At 51.1% G+C, this 13,215-nt stretch overlaps 6 protein-coding genes and 1 non-coding gene across 7 annotated transcripts; 2 read left to right on the forward strand and 5 right to left on the reverse strand.

Annotated features, from left to right (window-relative positions):
- Positions 1-1,742: 1,742 nt before the first annotated feature.
- SEPMUDRAFT_135298 (uncharacterized protein) lies at positions 1,743-5,263 on the reverse strand (the record flags this gene model as incomplete). The annotated part of the gene is made up of 1 exon (XM_016902704.1): positions 1,743-5,263. Exon 1 carries the CDS (start codon positions 3,807-3,809, stop codon positions 1,743-1,745), a length of 2,067 nt encoding a protein of 688 aa, XP_016758003.1. The 5' UTR covers positions 3,810-5,263.
- SEPMUDRAFT_150987 (uncharacterized protein) lies at positions 3,574-5,263 on the reverse strand. The gene has a single exon (XM_016906526.1). It carries the CDS (start codon positions 5,161-5,163, stop codon positions 3,997-3,999), a length of 1,167 nt encoding a protein of 388 aa, XP_016758004.1. The 5' UTR covers positions 5,164-5,263; the 3' UTR covers positions 3,574-3,996.
- Positions 5,230-7,315, forward strand: SEPMUDRAFT_135300 (uncharacterized protein). Its single transcript, XM_016902705.1, has 2 exons — positions 5,230-5,503; positions 5,560-7,315. The coding sequence occupies exons 1-2, from the start codon at positions 5,438-5,440 to the stop codon at positions 5,764-5,766; spliced, it is 273 nt and encodes a 90-aa protein (XP_016758005.1). The 5' UTR covers positions 5,230-5,437; the 3' UTR covers positions 5,767-7,315.
- SEPMUDRAFT_150989 (methylthioribose-1-phosphate isomerase) lies at positions 5,230-7,315 on the reverse strand. The gene is made up of 3 exons (XM_016906527.1): positions 6,703-7,315; positions 5,560-6,651; positions 5,230-5,503 (listed from the first exon to the last, which is right to left on the reverse strand). Exons 1-2 carry the CDS (start codon positions 7,206-7,208, stop codon positions 5,988-5,990), a joined length of 1,170 nt encoding a protein of 389 aa, XP_016758006.1. The 5' UTR covers positions 7,209-7,315; the 3' UTR covers positions 5,230-5,503; positions 5,560-5,987.
- An 819-nt stretch (positions 7,316-8,134) lies between these two features.
- On the reverse strand, positions 8,135-12,541 carry SEPMUDRAFT_150991 (PLP-dependent transferase). The gene is made up of 2 exons (XM_016906528.1): positions 8,487-12,541; positions 8,135-8,272 (listed from the first exon to the last, which is right to left on the reverse strand). Exon 1 carries the CDS (start codon positions 12,430-12,432, stop codon positions 10,060-10,062), a length of 2,373 nt encoding a protein of 790 aa, XP_016758007.1. The 5' UTR covers positions 12,433-12,541; the 3' UTR covers positions 8,135-8,272; positions 8,487-10,059.
- On the forward strand, positions 8,309-10,039 carry SEPMUDRAFT_70787 (uncharacterized protein; the record flags this gene model as incomplete). The annotated part of the gene is made up of 2 exons (XM_016909914.1): positions 8,309-8,643; positions 8,740-10,039. Exons 1-2 carry the CDS (start codon positions 8,513-8,515, stop codon positions 10,037-10,039), a joined length of 1,431 nt encoding a protein of 476 aa, XP_016758008.1. The 5' UTR covers positions 8,309-8,512.
- A 511-nt stretch (positions 12,542-13,052) lies between the features above and the next one.
- SEPMUDRAFT_t66 lies at positions 13,053-13,153 on the reverse strand. Its single transcript has one exon. It is a non-coding gene; the product is annotated as a tRNA-Asn (tRNA).
- Positions 13,154-13,215: the final 62 nt, after the last annotated feature.

Below are 13,215 nucleotides of genomic sequence, written 5' to 3' on the forward strand. Positions count from 1 at the left end.
CCTTTGTCAGGCGGAGACTACCCGCAAAAAAAAACATGGAAAAGCGGTCTACACGCACAATGGGAGAAACGGTTGCTTGCAGGCGTCTCATCGCCTGCCTGCCTCGCCTGTCTGCTGTCTTTAGCATCAATCCAAGACCGCAAAAGAGCGAAATCCGGTGGTTAGGGATTCGAGAACTATATCAACCAAAATTGTGAAAGAAAGTATAAGGTATACATACCCACATCACCTCAAGCATTCTATAAATTCATTCTATCCATCCATCCTCTGGCAAGAAAAAAAGGAGGGAGGAAGAACGAACCAGACCGGAAGAGATACGTGCGCGCTGCGCGCTCTGCAAGCCAGGAAGCGAGATCATTCCTCGTGAGGGAAATTTCATAGCGTCCTATGGCTTGCAACAGGGGAAGACCAGGACGAACAATCAGATAGTCGACAGCGACCAAGAGTTCGAAATGTACGAGCCAAGGTCCCGGCGAGAACGAACTCCAAGCAAGAAGAAAAGATGGCCGAAGAAAAATATGGACGAAGCGACGTACATTGAGCGGTACCTCACCTCATGGATACCTCATACTCTCACTTTTCTATCGCGCTGCGTCTGTTTTCTTCGTTCTTCAGTTCTCCTCCAAGGTGCTAGTTGATGCGAATGGCGTGCCTGATTCCTGCCTGCGATAGCATTATGGTCCCGGGCCGCAAGAAGAAGTGCTTTCGGTGTGCGAAAGGGCGCCACGCGTGTGAGCGTGTGGTGGACCTAGAATATCTCCCTTCACTAGCATCAAAACGACAAGAATCTATCTACGGCACACCTGCTAAGAACTTGTTGGAGAGAAGGCAGGCGGTAAAATGTCCTGGTAACGTCAAGCTACCTACCTACGAAAGGTACATAACCAACTAAGACGGGTCCGACAGATCCACTTACGAGGCAGCATTGTCGACAAGGCAGACATTCCACTGGTAGCAGCAATATGCCTCTTTAACGTTCCATTCCTTCTTTCTCATCTCTCTCTCTTCCGTCTCTACCCAACTTGGAGCAGATTCTTTGGGTCGGTGCCCGGAGTATATATATTATCGGAAGAGGAGGGTAATCGATACCACCAGCGGAAAAGAAGTACAGACGAATTCTTGCGGAAGGAGGAAGGAAGGAACTTGAGGAAAGAAGGAAGAAGAGTAGTGGGAATCAAAAACAACGGGTCTCATTGTCAGTCCCACTTTTCCTACATACATAAGCTGCCTACCTCCTTTGCTAAGCTAGTAGCTGGCTGGCTGGATGTTTTTTATTTCGCAGACAGAGAGCTAATCGGGAGTGGAGAGACGCGGGGCAAAGGGAAGCCAGTGCTTGTGGTGGAGGACAGTGATGATGATGGGGAGGGAGAGGAGGGTGGAGAAGAGGGAGAGGAGGGTGGAGAGGAGGGAGAGGGAGAGGACGGGGAGGCCATGGCCGTCCCAGGTGCTTTGAGCCAACCCCAAAAGTGGACGTGGGAGGAAACTCTCCGTAAACTGGGAGCAAGACGAAGGAGATGATGAGCTTGAATTTCACAATGCCGTCGCCATGTGAGAGATCTTGTGGCATGTACGAAATCATGGGAAACGATTTCGTACATGCCACAAGATCTTCTGATACGGAGACGATTCAAGGTATTCCAATAAAAAGACTGCTTATACTAGAGCATTGTGGCCAATCTCGAATAGCCTGCAGTCCTCTCGACGAGTAAAATGTGTGATGGCTGACAGGAGCAAGGCCCTTCTCACAGGGAATGCTCGTTGATAAATGCCTCCAGCTCCTCGTTTTCAGCTTCCCACACAGCCCTTTGCTTCTCCATCTGTTTCTTATCTTGCTCATATTCCTCGGCCTGTCCCACGAGGTCTTTGTAGTACCCCTCAGCTTCAGCAAGCTTGTCCTTCGTCTTTCGTTTGAAGAGCTTCTTCATTTCACGGTAATTCTTCGTTCGTTGCTTCTCCTCCTGCTCGATCATAAACTGGGTCCGGCGATGAGATTCGTCCATCGCCTGCTCGACGACATTCTCATTCTCAAATATCGTCGTAGATAGCTGCTGCGCAAAGCCCACCATTTGGTCAAAGAAGCTCAGCTGGTGGGGCTTGAGAGATGCTGTCCACGCGGCCAGGTCGTCTGAAACGTCCCTCTTGACATGCGAAGCAAGTGGAGATTCCGCATCAAGTCCAAGCCTCTTGAGCTTGTGGGAGACCGACTCATCATGCTCAATCAGCGTCGTGCCCATGATTTCCTCCTCGTCGGCAGATGAAGCACGAATGTCGCGGCGGCCATGCACGTCCTGATCGAGAAAATCGTCATCTGAGGAGGCCACTGGAGTGTTTTGACCTTCTTGCTCTTCAGCATGAGTCGCAGGCTCAGATTCAGAGGAATCGCCGGCAGTTGGATAAACTTTCGCTGCAACAAACTCCCTGGGGGTCGTGAAAGGATCCTCAAGCAGATCAGTAGGATTAATCCTCTTAAGCAGCTTCTTCGACTTGGAAGCAGTGATATTGTGACAAGTGATGGTGGTGGACTCTGCTCGAGGCGAGGCTGGTACTGGCTTTACATTGCTCGATATGATACGCTGTTCTTCGGGCTGATGACGTTCCAGTGCAGTATGTTTTTGAGAGACCGTCGGCTTGAATTTTAGTGGTGGGTCTACAATTTCATCATCAAATTCGTCTATGTTGGGAAAATCGTCATAATGCTGGGCTGGTGCAGGTTCTGGGAAGATTGCAGGTGTATTGGACTTGGGGTAAAGCTCATTCAATGCCTGGCTGACACTATTTGCCACGTTGCTGGACTTTGCTCGCCTTGCAGACTTGTCGGTACGTTGAGTTGTGGCAACAGAAGAGGGTGCCTTTCTGCCGTTGAAAGATGGTCGTCCATACCGAGTTCCAGGGGTGACACGTCCCGGTCCCGCAGCAAAGCCCTTTGATGGCGGCATGGACAAGCGTCCAGGCTTGATACCCGGTGTTCGAACTGCGAGGATGCCCTGGTTGCGTGGACCTTTCTTTCCAAACACGACGATGTTGGCCTTCCTCGACGATGGCAATCTGGTATTGAACATGACCGCATCACCACTTTCGACAAAGTCTTTCGTAACCGGAGAATTTGATTGTATAACGGCTGGAGTCTTTGGTAGAGTAGCATGAGGTTGACCAGGAGCTTCGGGTGCTGGACTAATCGCCTTCGGATTCATGTCTTCGGGCACTGGACTAGATTCATCGTGATCAGAGATGATGACAGCATCGCCCTGCGTCCCACCAGACCTGGGTGTCTTCGTGGGTGGCCGGCTCTCTTCAACCTCCTCTTGCTCCAGCGCCTTGCGCTTTTCGCCAACGACTTCGCCGCGTCTCTCTCTGAGCCTAGCGAGCGCGCCACGATCTCTCGCTTCCGTATGAGGCAGCTTGGGCACTGTCTTCTTTGGGAGAGCCATGCCTTCTGTGTGACTTTCCTTTGACAAAACGATGCTGGCGTCACTCTTCTCGCCGCTCTTTCTTCCCAACCGATGTGTTGTTGTGCCTGTTCTCTGGAATGGATCCGCTAGCTTGAGGGAGACTACAAGACTCTTTGGTGGCGTGATGTCGTAATCTTCATCGAAGTCTTCTCGCACTTTGGGGCACGCGGTGAATGGCGAGCGTTCGACCGAGTCTTCGACGACTTGTGTTGAAGAAGCTTCGGTGATCTCTGTTGCGGCGGCCTCTGTATGAGCGCCCTGGACTTGCCGACCTGCTGTTCCCAGAGCCGGACTGGTAGAGTAGTTGTAGGAGATATTGATCGCAGTACTGGTCTCGACACGGCTGAGTTCATATGGCATGACCGACCATTGCGTGTAGAAGTGAAGTAATGAGCGGTGGACGTGGTGCGCGGAAGTCAGAGGTGAGTTGGTGAATTGGAGAGGTGGAAGATGAAGATAAACTCTGGCCACGCGCCTGCCTTACCTGCTGAGGCACAAATTTGGAAAGAACGAACGGGTACCGTACTTTCACACTCGTCATGTCACATTATCTGTTCATGTTGCTGGTCACTGCCGCTTTCTCGATATCGAAGCTTCCATCGCGGCTCAACTGCTCGGCAGCATCGCCAACATCGCCAATAGTCCTCTCACCTTCCCCGAAAATGGGCTTCAACACCATATCATAGCTGATCCACACTGCCTTGAACGTGACCCCAAAGACGCCGCTGAGCCAGTCCGGTAACACTCCATTCTCGTCTGCGAACAGTTTGGCAATTTGAAACAATAGCAACACCAGCGGTACCCATGTGGCAAGCATCACCGCCTGTCCCGCTCGCTGCCTCATCGTGGTAATGGTGAAGGCGTGAAGCGAATGCAAATATTCTTGATATTCGTAGGGCAGCTCGCACTCCTCTGCGCCATCTGTGAGCAGCTTCAAATAGCGTGCAGATGCTTGCGCGTAGGCTTGGTCGGGCCGTTGAAATCGTCCACCGTCCTTTGGTGGCTCCTCTCCGTCTGGCGCAGCTGGCGCAAACAGTGTATGAGCCTTGAATGGCGCTGTGATTGGGGTGGGCGGGACAGCATCGCGAGGATCATTAGCCAGTGGATAGCAGTCTACCAAAATATCCTGGTATGAAGCTCCGCCTCCTTCTGTCGCTATGATGTGCGCGTAGTCTGCGGCCGTCACCTCATATACTACACCTATCAAGCCCTTGTGCCAGCGGTCTTTCCTGTAGTCTTGACTCCTGCTACTGCCATGGAGGAGAGAGCTCTTCTCGTCCACCCCATCACGTCCAAAAGGCCGATGCTCTGGTTCGCGTATCGCGCTATTCGCAAAGCACGGCTCAATGTACGGAATTCCAGGGAGATCAAAGGTCATCCGCAACGTTGGCACTTGAACATTGATTTGAGCGAGTGGCTTGATACCACGGCCATTGGGATCCTGAAACTTCTCGTATGCCAGATTACTGCCGTAGGCAAGGTATAGTACCGTCTCTTCCTTCGAGTGCTCTTTCACGAAGCGAGCTACATCGTAGGGCCGGTCGTTCACCGTTGCAGCCAGGCGCTGGCTACAAGGCGGAGGTGTTCGGTGGTGGAGAGAAGGTCGAAGCTCTGGGTGAGGTTGACTTCGCGAGGTCCGGTCTAGGATGGCGTGCGAGGATGTGTAAGCTGATATCGCCGCACGATTGGCTGGAGGCTGATCGGTCTCCATCATCCTGGTTAATTGTAGGTTCGAGCTTGTGCTTCAGCTTCTAGCCTGCACGCTATCGATACTCAACTTCGAAGACGAGATACAGAGAGACACTATACAAACCTCCACCGAAAGGACTGTGGAACTGGATAGATCTGACAAAGCGCAATCTGCTTATCATATCAAGGACGTCAAGCGCGTATCCACATAGACGGGTGCTCGGCGCTGCTTCATCCCGATCCCTCCTCGTCCATCATCATTCCTCGCGTGACGAGATCAGAGGCCCATATCCAACGACATGTCAGACAACCTGGAGGCGACGGCAAATGGCAGTCATGGCGCCGACGACGCAGATCTCGCTAAGGTGTGCAACTATAGAAGCGCTAGCAAGAATTCCTGGCGAGCTGATGATGAATGCAGGCATTCCAGGAGCTAGCCAAAGGCGAGAGAACTGCTGCAGCGTTGGAGAATCAGCTCAGCGCGATGGAAGCCAAGATAGAAGCGATGCTTGCGCAGGCAGAAAAGGATCAGAAGGCGATTGAGGAGGCCAAAGAGCAGGCCAAGAAGAGCCAACAAAGTGTGGAAACATCACCAAGTGCACAACCAAAGGGCGACTCTTCGTCCTAAGGCGGCTTCATCCCGACCCTAGACCAAAGTCGCGTATCCATGGGCCACGTACCAACTCTTCCGGATACGACATGCCAAATACAGAGTACGTGCACTGGCAGGAGCATAGCCAGACGCAAACAATCAGGAGCGCTACGACGCGAAAACATCGGGAACGACTGTTGCAGGATTGCCCGATACGATATCGATATTGATCTGTAAGGGGGCTCCTGAAAACATCTCTACAGACCACCTACGGTAGTTGGTTTGACGCTCTCGTTGTGCGCCTCCATCGCGAGGGTCAAATCGAACTTCCCACTGGCATCCTTCTCGACAACACCGATTTCCGTGATGATTCCATCGATGAGTTCTGCAGGTGTCACATCAAAGGACGGGTTCCAGACGTCGATACCTTTGGCAGCAATGCTCACGGTTTCGACTTGGCTGAGATCTAAATCAACACCATCGAATCGTGGCCCTTTCACGAAGGTCATCTCCTTGCCTGGTCGCTCTTCAATCACAATATCAGCACCCGACTTTGTTCCCAGGTCAATCGTTGTTCGTGGCGCTGCGACCAGGAACTTTACGCCGTGGTATTTGGCTGTGATGGCGAGCTGATAGGTGCCAATCTTGTTGGCGGTGTCACCATTTGCAGCAACTCGGTCAGCTCCTACGACAATCGCAGCAATGCGCTGTTCTGGTCCCTTGAGACGCAGCAGCGCAGATGCCATGGAGTCAGTGATCAATGTGGCGGGTATGTTATCGTGGACGAGCTCGAAAGCAGTCAGGCGGGAACCCTGATTGTATGGCCTCGTCTCAGTGCAAAAGGCGTGCTTCAAGGAGCCATTGGCATGTAGCGAACGAATGACACCAAGGGCAGTACCATAGCCTGCGGTCGCGAGAGACCTATCCACAGTGTCAGCAAAAACGCCATAGGCCACACTCGTTCGTGCTTACCCTGTATTGCAGTGCGTTACGACACTCACTTTGCCGCCGCCAGCTGCCTTTGAGATCCACTCGGCACCGTACTTGCCAATACCCTCATTGTCAGCTACATCAGCAACGAGCATTTGAGCAGCAGCATCGCAGTACGCTTGAGAGACAGTAGCCCCACTAGCTCCATCACTTCGGGCAGCAGAAGTCACAATCTTCTTCAGCTTCCCAGCAGCATCAGCAAGGTTGACAGCAGTAGGTCTGCTCGTGACAAGATATTCCAGTTTCTCAACAATAAAAGCCGCCACTTCCTCTGCCTTTTCCGAGCTCGTCATATTGGTGAGCTCAACAGCCAAAGCCAGAGCTGCAACGATGGCTATCGCGGGCGCTCCACGAGTTCGCATGTCTTTGATGGCATGCCATCCATCTTCTGCAGATTTTATCTCGTCGTATTCTTCTTGATGTGGGAGTTTGAGTTGATTGAGAATTTGCAGACTTCCGGGCTGGTAGCGTATCGCTTGGAGAACCATGTTGATTTTTTCTTTTTCTTTTTTTGGGTGGGTTTGCTGCAGGCAGGAGAATTACCGGATGTGTATCAGTAAGAGTGGACGATGTGGTGCCAATATGCACAGTAGGGGGTATTTTTGGTCAAGTGAGGTCAGGTACAGCATAGTATGCAACCAGCGCCAAGCAGTGAAGAGTTCTAGTGCCAGCAGATCACGTCATTGGATGAACTCCCCCGGCACGTGTTTCGGCCCTTTTGTATCTACGACTTACAGAGTCAGTCAGTCAGTACATTCAGTTTCAATAATCGAGAGGCTACATACTGTACCTACTTGCAATATCTACTTCTAAACCTCAACATCTCTCTACAACGATAAAAAATCACCACTAGCAGGACGTAGCAGTAACCTCCAATCTCCTTAAACCTCAAACAATCGAATATATCGCGATCGTACCCTTTGAACTCGACTACCTTACCTTACCGCTTATACCTTAACCAGATATCTCTTAAAGAAAGTATCCTGTAGGAGGTAAACCTATTATTCCCTAAAATAGGTATCTTACTATACCAAACTCTACTATCTCGCTAGAATAATGTATATACGGATTCAAATCTCTAAGGTAAGGTAATCAAGCAAAAGCAACAGCTACAAAGAAAGAAAATCGGGAAGAAAACGAAAAAAATACCTTACCTATTCATATATTTATTAGCTCCCTTACTGCTAAGTACCTGTAGGTAGGAGGTAGTATGTACAGTATACCATCCTACAGTTCTCCAACATGACGTCTATCCCCTCCCAAAAAAACATCCATATAGAGTCTGCATAATACAATACATACATATATACATATGTACGTAGAAATATATATTCCAGATCCACAATCGGTCCATTGCCGATTTTGGGGATGCAAGTGTACAGTACATTATTGTTTTGGTCTCCATATATCCGCCCTCGTCAATCCGGACCCGTGACGGGAAGAGATGTGGGATCTCGGTGAGATTTTTCCTCGCTTTCTCTTTCTCTGTGTGTGTGTTTCCGTGCAGCAGTCTATCATCCAATGCGAGATGATTAGAAACCGCCTGGGATACCTAAGTAGAGATAAATAGATTAGTTTTTTGAGATATTTTTTTTGCCTTTCTTTTCTTTATTTCTCTCTCTCTGTCTTTTTTCTAAAATCAACCCTCCTCTCAATTCCTATCCTCCTCCTCCACAATCACTTCATCGCAGCATCTCATTCTCCTCTTGATTTTATCATTTGTTCGTTTTTTTTTGTTTTCATTGTTCTAAACACTACATACCTACCTACATCCATCCATCCATCATACAAGATGGCATCGACATCTCCTCCCACTCCCATTGACGTAGATTACCTCGTCATCGGGGCAGGAGCCATGGGACTAGCATTTCTCGATGCAGTTTTGACAGCGAATCCCATTGCGACGTTTGCTTTGGTTGATAAGTAAGTAGTTTCTTCTTCTCCTTTCTTTCGTCTTATGCCTTCGTGTTGCTTGTTCCGAGGACATGATTGTAATTGTAATAATTCCTGTTTCCCCAGATACGCCCGCCCAGGAGGCCACTGGACAACCTCGTACCCCTTCGTACACCTCCATCAACCCTCGGCATTCTACGGCGTCAACTCGAAAATTCTCGGACAAAACAAAATCGACCAAGTCGGTTTCAACAAAGGTTTATACGAACTCGCTTCTTCCGATGAAGTGTGCGCGTACTTTCATCAAGTGGTGCAAGAAGTTTTGTTGCCTTCGGGTCGAGTGCAGTATTTTCCCAAGTGTGAGTGGATAGAAGGAAAAAGAGAATTTCGATCGAATTTGACGGGGGAGAGGTTTGAGGTGGGGAGGCAGACGAGGATTGTGGATGCGACGTATATGAAAGTGACGGTGCCGTCGATGCGGCCGCCTCCGTTTCAAGTCGCTGCAGACGTGAAAGTGATGACGCCGAATGAGCTGGTGACGCTGTCTCGGCCGTATTCTCATTATACTGTCGTGGGGTCGGGCAAGACGGGCATCGATACTTGTCTTTGGCTGCTGAGTATGGGAATTCGGCCGCAGCAGATTACTTGGGTCATGCCTCGTGATGCTTGGCTGTACGATCGAGCGCACTGGCAGGATCTCTATGATGATCGAGCAAAGGAAGCGATGAAAAGGCAGGTCGAGTGTACGCTGAGCGCCACCTCGCTCGAAGACTACTTGCTGCGGTTGGAGGCAGCCGGGATGATGCTGCGATTGGACCAGAAGGTCTGGCCCACGTCCTTTCGATGCGCGACGGTCACTCTGGCAGAACTGGACGAGATTCGGAAGATCAAAAATGTCGTTCGTTTAGGTCGGGTCATCTCCATCGACGCCCAGGAAATCGTCTTCCAGCATGGTGTCCAGCCCACGGTGCCCGACACAGTATATATTGACTGCTCCGCCAACGGACTCGAGAAGCGACCAGCGGTACCCATTTTCACTCCTGAAAAAATCACGCTCCAGCCGGTTCGCTTCTGCCAACAAGTCTTCTCGGCCGCATTCATCGGCCATGTCGAGGCTGCCTACGCGGATGAGGCGACCAGAAACGAGCTATGTCGACCCATTTTCCACCCAACTCTGCCAAGCGATATCCCCATTGTCACACTGTCCGATTTTCGAGCGACGCTCCGATGGAGTGTGGAACCAAAGACAGTGGCCTGGCTGGTCAATAGTCGCCTGAACTGGTCGAGCGCATTTGCTCCGCTGGCAACAGATGATCCTGTCGAGTTGGAGCAGGAAAGATTGCAGCTGCAAGCACTACTGCACTCCATGTCGGAGAAGCTCCAGCAGTTCATCAGGGAGGGAGCTCGAGTGATGGCGCATATCTGAAGTGTGTATTTGATTTCTGACTACTGCCGGTGCCACATCGTTGCCGTATCGCCCACGCGAATCGTCATTCGTGAGGTATGAGTGTGTTGCCGCAGAGCCGTGTGCACGCCAAAGAGCACCCTTCCACCAAACCTTCGAGTCTTGGCCAGCGTAATGAAGGGCTCCTGATTCTTTTCACCACTGACTTGATCAATGCACACCATTTGACAGCGACGACAGCCACCCAAAAAATCAAAGCACACGCCGCCTGCTGGTGCTGTAGCAGACCCTCCGATGCTCATACCTCCCCAGTAGTCCTCTGCATACGGTTGCTCCTGTCCCGGTGCCAGCAATGGCGACTCCGCGAGCACAATGTTGGCTCGAAAGACGGCGGGATGTGCTGCTTTGCCGCCTTTGGCTTTGATGACTTCGTTGAGACGATTGAGTGATGAGCGCGAAATGGTCAGTATCGGCGACTCGTTACTCAGTAAGATGGGCGGTGGTCGGTCTCCCACAGTCGTTCCGTCGTGCAAGTGAGCTTTGCTGTGTCGTGTGGAAGAGTTCGCCAGCGTCGCTGCCGGGAAGCGAGCCAATGTACAAGGAACTCCCACGGCTTTGGTGAAAAAGTCTGCAGTGGACGGTGCAGTGTAGATACGTGCAGAGATCTTGTCGCCGCAGACCGTCGTACCGCCCAATTTCATATCGGTCGAAAAAAAGCTTGGATCTTTCGACAGCGGTACCGTAATCTGCTCCGGACTGTCTTGCCGGCAGATTCTCAATACACCACGCTGGAAATCCAACTGAGGCTGTATCAAAGCCATACGAGGATGTGCCTTTTGACTCAACGCAACTCCCGTGCTCTGCTTGACAATGCACCATTCTCGGTCCCATACTAACCCTTCGCGACGAATGTCCCACGATGTACCCATTGGAACCTGCCAAGCTCCACAGGACTTGATGGGATAGACGGCAAGGCTCTCGACATAGAAGCTGGTTTGCGAGCTGCCGCGTAATGTCCAGGATGGGGGCGGAAGAGGAGTGCTCGTTTTGTCGATGAAGAACTCGTCTACGAAATCCACGAATCGCATCACGTCGTTTTTCGTGCTCATGGCACCTAGACTCACTCGGATCACGCCAGTCGGTTTGCCGTTCATAATGTCGTTGTCCCCTCCACAACGAAAGCCCAGGGAAAAGTTCTCGCGCATCTCCCATGCTGCTAGTCCGAGACTCTTCGCAATACCACCGGGATTGCACAGGCCTCCGGTTCGGAGGTGGATGTTCTTGACGGATGCTAGCTTCTCGACTTCGGCATTGCTGACCCAGTGTCCGGAGCTATCTTGCAGATTGAATGCGATTGTAGGGCCCTGGGTACGAGTATCGCCATAGGTAGCTCTCTTGTCCTTGTAGATCTTGCACACGGAGCGTCCATTGGCATGGCGCAAAGCGCATAATCCTTCATATAGCTGTTTGGAAAGTGCCGACGTGTGCTTCACGACATGATCTAGAGATTGATACAACTCGCAATGGGTCTGCATTGCGGACTTCAGTGCGAGGATGCTGTGCACGGGTAATGTGCCGTCCTCGAGCTGTTCATGCAAATTTGCCGACTTTGCAACATGCCATTGCTCCTTCACGCAGACCACCATGTCTACTGTGCCTCCGCCAAAGTACCTTCGTCCCTGAAAAAGATGGGCGCAGTTCTTTTTGACGATCAGCGCACCGAGATCTGGGAATCCAAACATTTTCGCAAAACTGAGTACGGTAAAGTCTGGAGCGGCGTCCACATCGCTCAAACGAAGTGGCGATGTCGCAGCACACGCTGCCGCATCCAACAGGGTATAAGTCTCGCGAGACTTACAGCCGCCCGTCCAGCTCGTAGGGAGTTTCCGCCCATTCATATTAGACTGCGCGGGATATGCAAATAATCTCAAGCCACATCCTCGTGACCCATCAGCTCCCAGCCACGTTTCCACTTCATTGTCCGACTCGAAGCAATGATGTAGCTTAGCAGACTCCCGAACGCCAACAACACTGGTATGGGAGTCGACATGGTATCCGAACCAGAATCCCGCGTCCTGGGCATGAAAGGCGTCCGCAATCAATTTGATCGCAGCTGTCGTATTGGCGGTAAAGACGAGATTAAAGACGTCTGGGTCGGCATCGAACAAGCGCAGGGCCTCGTGTCTGACAGCCTCAATTTCGAGGGTAGATCTCTGACTAGAAGGTGATGCCGAGTGTGGGTTGCCGTACAAGTTCGCCATCATGTCAGCATGAAACCGGTCCATGAGAGATCGACTGTACAACGTTGCGCCAGCATGGTCCAGGTAGAGGGCGTCTTTGAGCATGGGATACTCGGCCATCCGCATCTGCTCAATGTGCGCATTGTATGCGTCTAGATCGATTCTGGAAGGCATTGTCGAGTACGAGTGTCGGGAGAGGGCCTCTCGGACTCCGAAGTCTCTCAGCCTTGGTCGAGCCAGCCAGACTTCCGTTGCAGCTTGCGCGGCTGGAGCGACATTGGCGAGTGCAGTGGAGGACGTTGGTGGTGATGGAGAAGAAGATGATATGGGAAAAGTGTTGATGTGATGGGGAAAAGAGAAATGGATCCACAACGGACCATTCTTCCCGTCGTTTCACTTCGCAGCTCGCCGATGTTGCCGTCACGAGACCTTCTCCCTAGTTTACTCTTTCTTAACCTCGGGGGCGGGAGTCTGCTATCAATTACTCAGATCCCTCCTACTATTTAAAGAGAGATCTTAAGGTACTACAGTACCTATCTGATATATACCCTAGTCTCTCTGTCTATCGAAGCGAGGTAGTCTTTTACGCCCTTGTAAGCTGTATATAGTTACTAAGACTCTTTCATGCATCTCCCTCAACAGTATATACATCCTAAATATTATACCTAGGTACCTGTAGGTAGGTACACATGTATCTACGGACACCGAGCGATATGACAACAAGACTCATTCATTCATCCATGATGCAAAACTTTGGTTCGCAAAAAAGTACAAGAGAACAAAAGAAAACTCCATTCCCCCGGACAGGCTTGAACTGTCAACCTCTCGATAGTCGTGTAACAAGGAATATCATTGCATAACAGTCGAACGCGCTAGCCAATTGCGCCACGGAGGATGGGACGTTTGAAACGCCTGTGGAACACATGGTTGTGATGAGTAAGCGCTCGGGTAGGCTGA

The sequence above is a fragment of the Sphaerulina musiva genome (assembly GCF_000320565.1).
Source record: "Sphaerulina musiva SO2202 unplaced genomic scaffold SEPMUscaffold_9, whole genome shotgun sequence".
NCBI classification, from domain to species: domain Eukaryota; kingdom Fungi; phylum Ascomycota; class Dothideomycetes; order Mycosphaerellales; family Mycosphaerellaceae; genus Sphaerulina; species Sphaerulina musiva.

What these genes read in the sequence shown, in the direction of transcription:
- SEPMUDRAFT_150987 (XM_016906526.1), bottom strand. Translation starts at nt 5,163, where the DNA reads ATGATGGAGACCGATCAGCCTCCAGCCAATCGTGCGGCGATATCAGCT.
- SEPMUDRAFT_135300 (XM_016902705.1), top strand. Translation starts at nt 5,438, where the DNA reads ATGTCAGACAACCTGGAGGCGACGGCAAATGGCAGTCATGGCGCCGAC. An exon ending in ACGACGCAGATCTCGCTAAG is followed by an intron (nt 5,504 to 5,559) that starts GTGTGCAACTAT and finishes TGATGAATGCAG; the next exon opens with GCATTCCAGGAGCTAGCCAA.
- SEPMUDRAFT_150989 (XM_016906527.1), bottom strand. Translation starts at nt 7,208, where the DNA reads ATGGTTCTCCAAGCGATACGCTACCAGCCCGGAAGTCTGCAAATTCTC. An exon ending in GTAACGCACTGCAATACAGG is followed by an intron (nt 6,652 to 6,702) that starts GTAAGCACGAAC and finishes CACTGTGGATAG; the next exon opens with GTCTCTCGCGACCGCAGGCT.
- SEPMUDRAFT_150991 (XM_016906528.1), bottom strand. Translation starts at nt 12,432, where the DNA reads ATGCCTTCCAGAATCGATCTAGACGCATACAATGCGCACATTGAGCAG.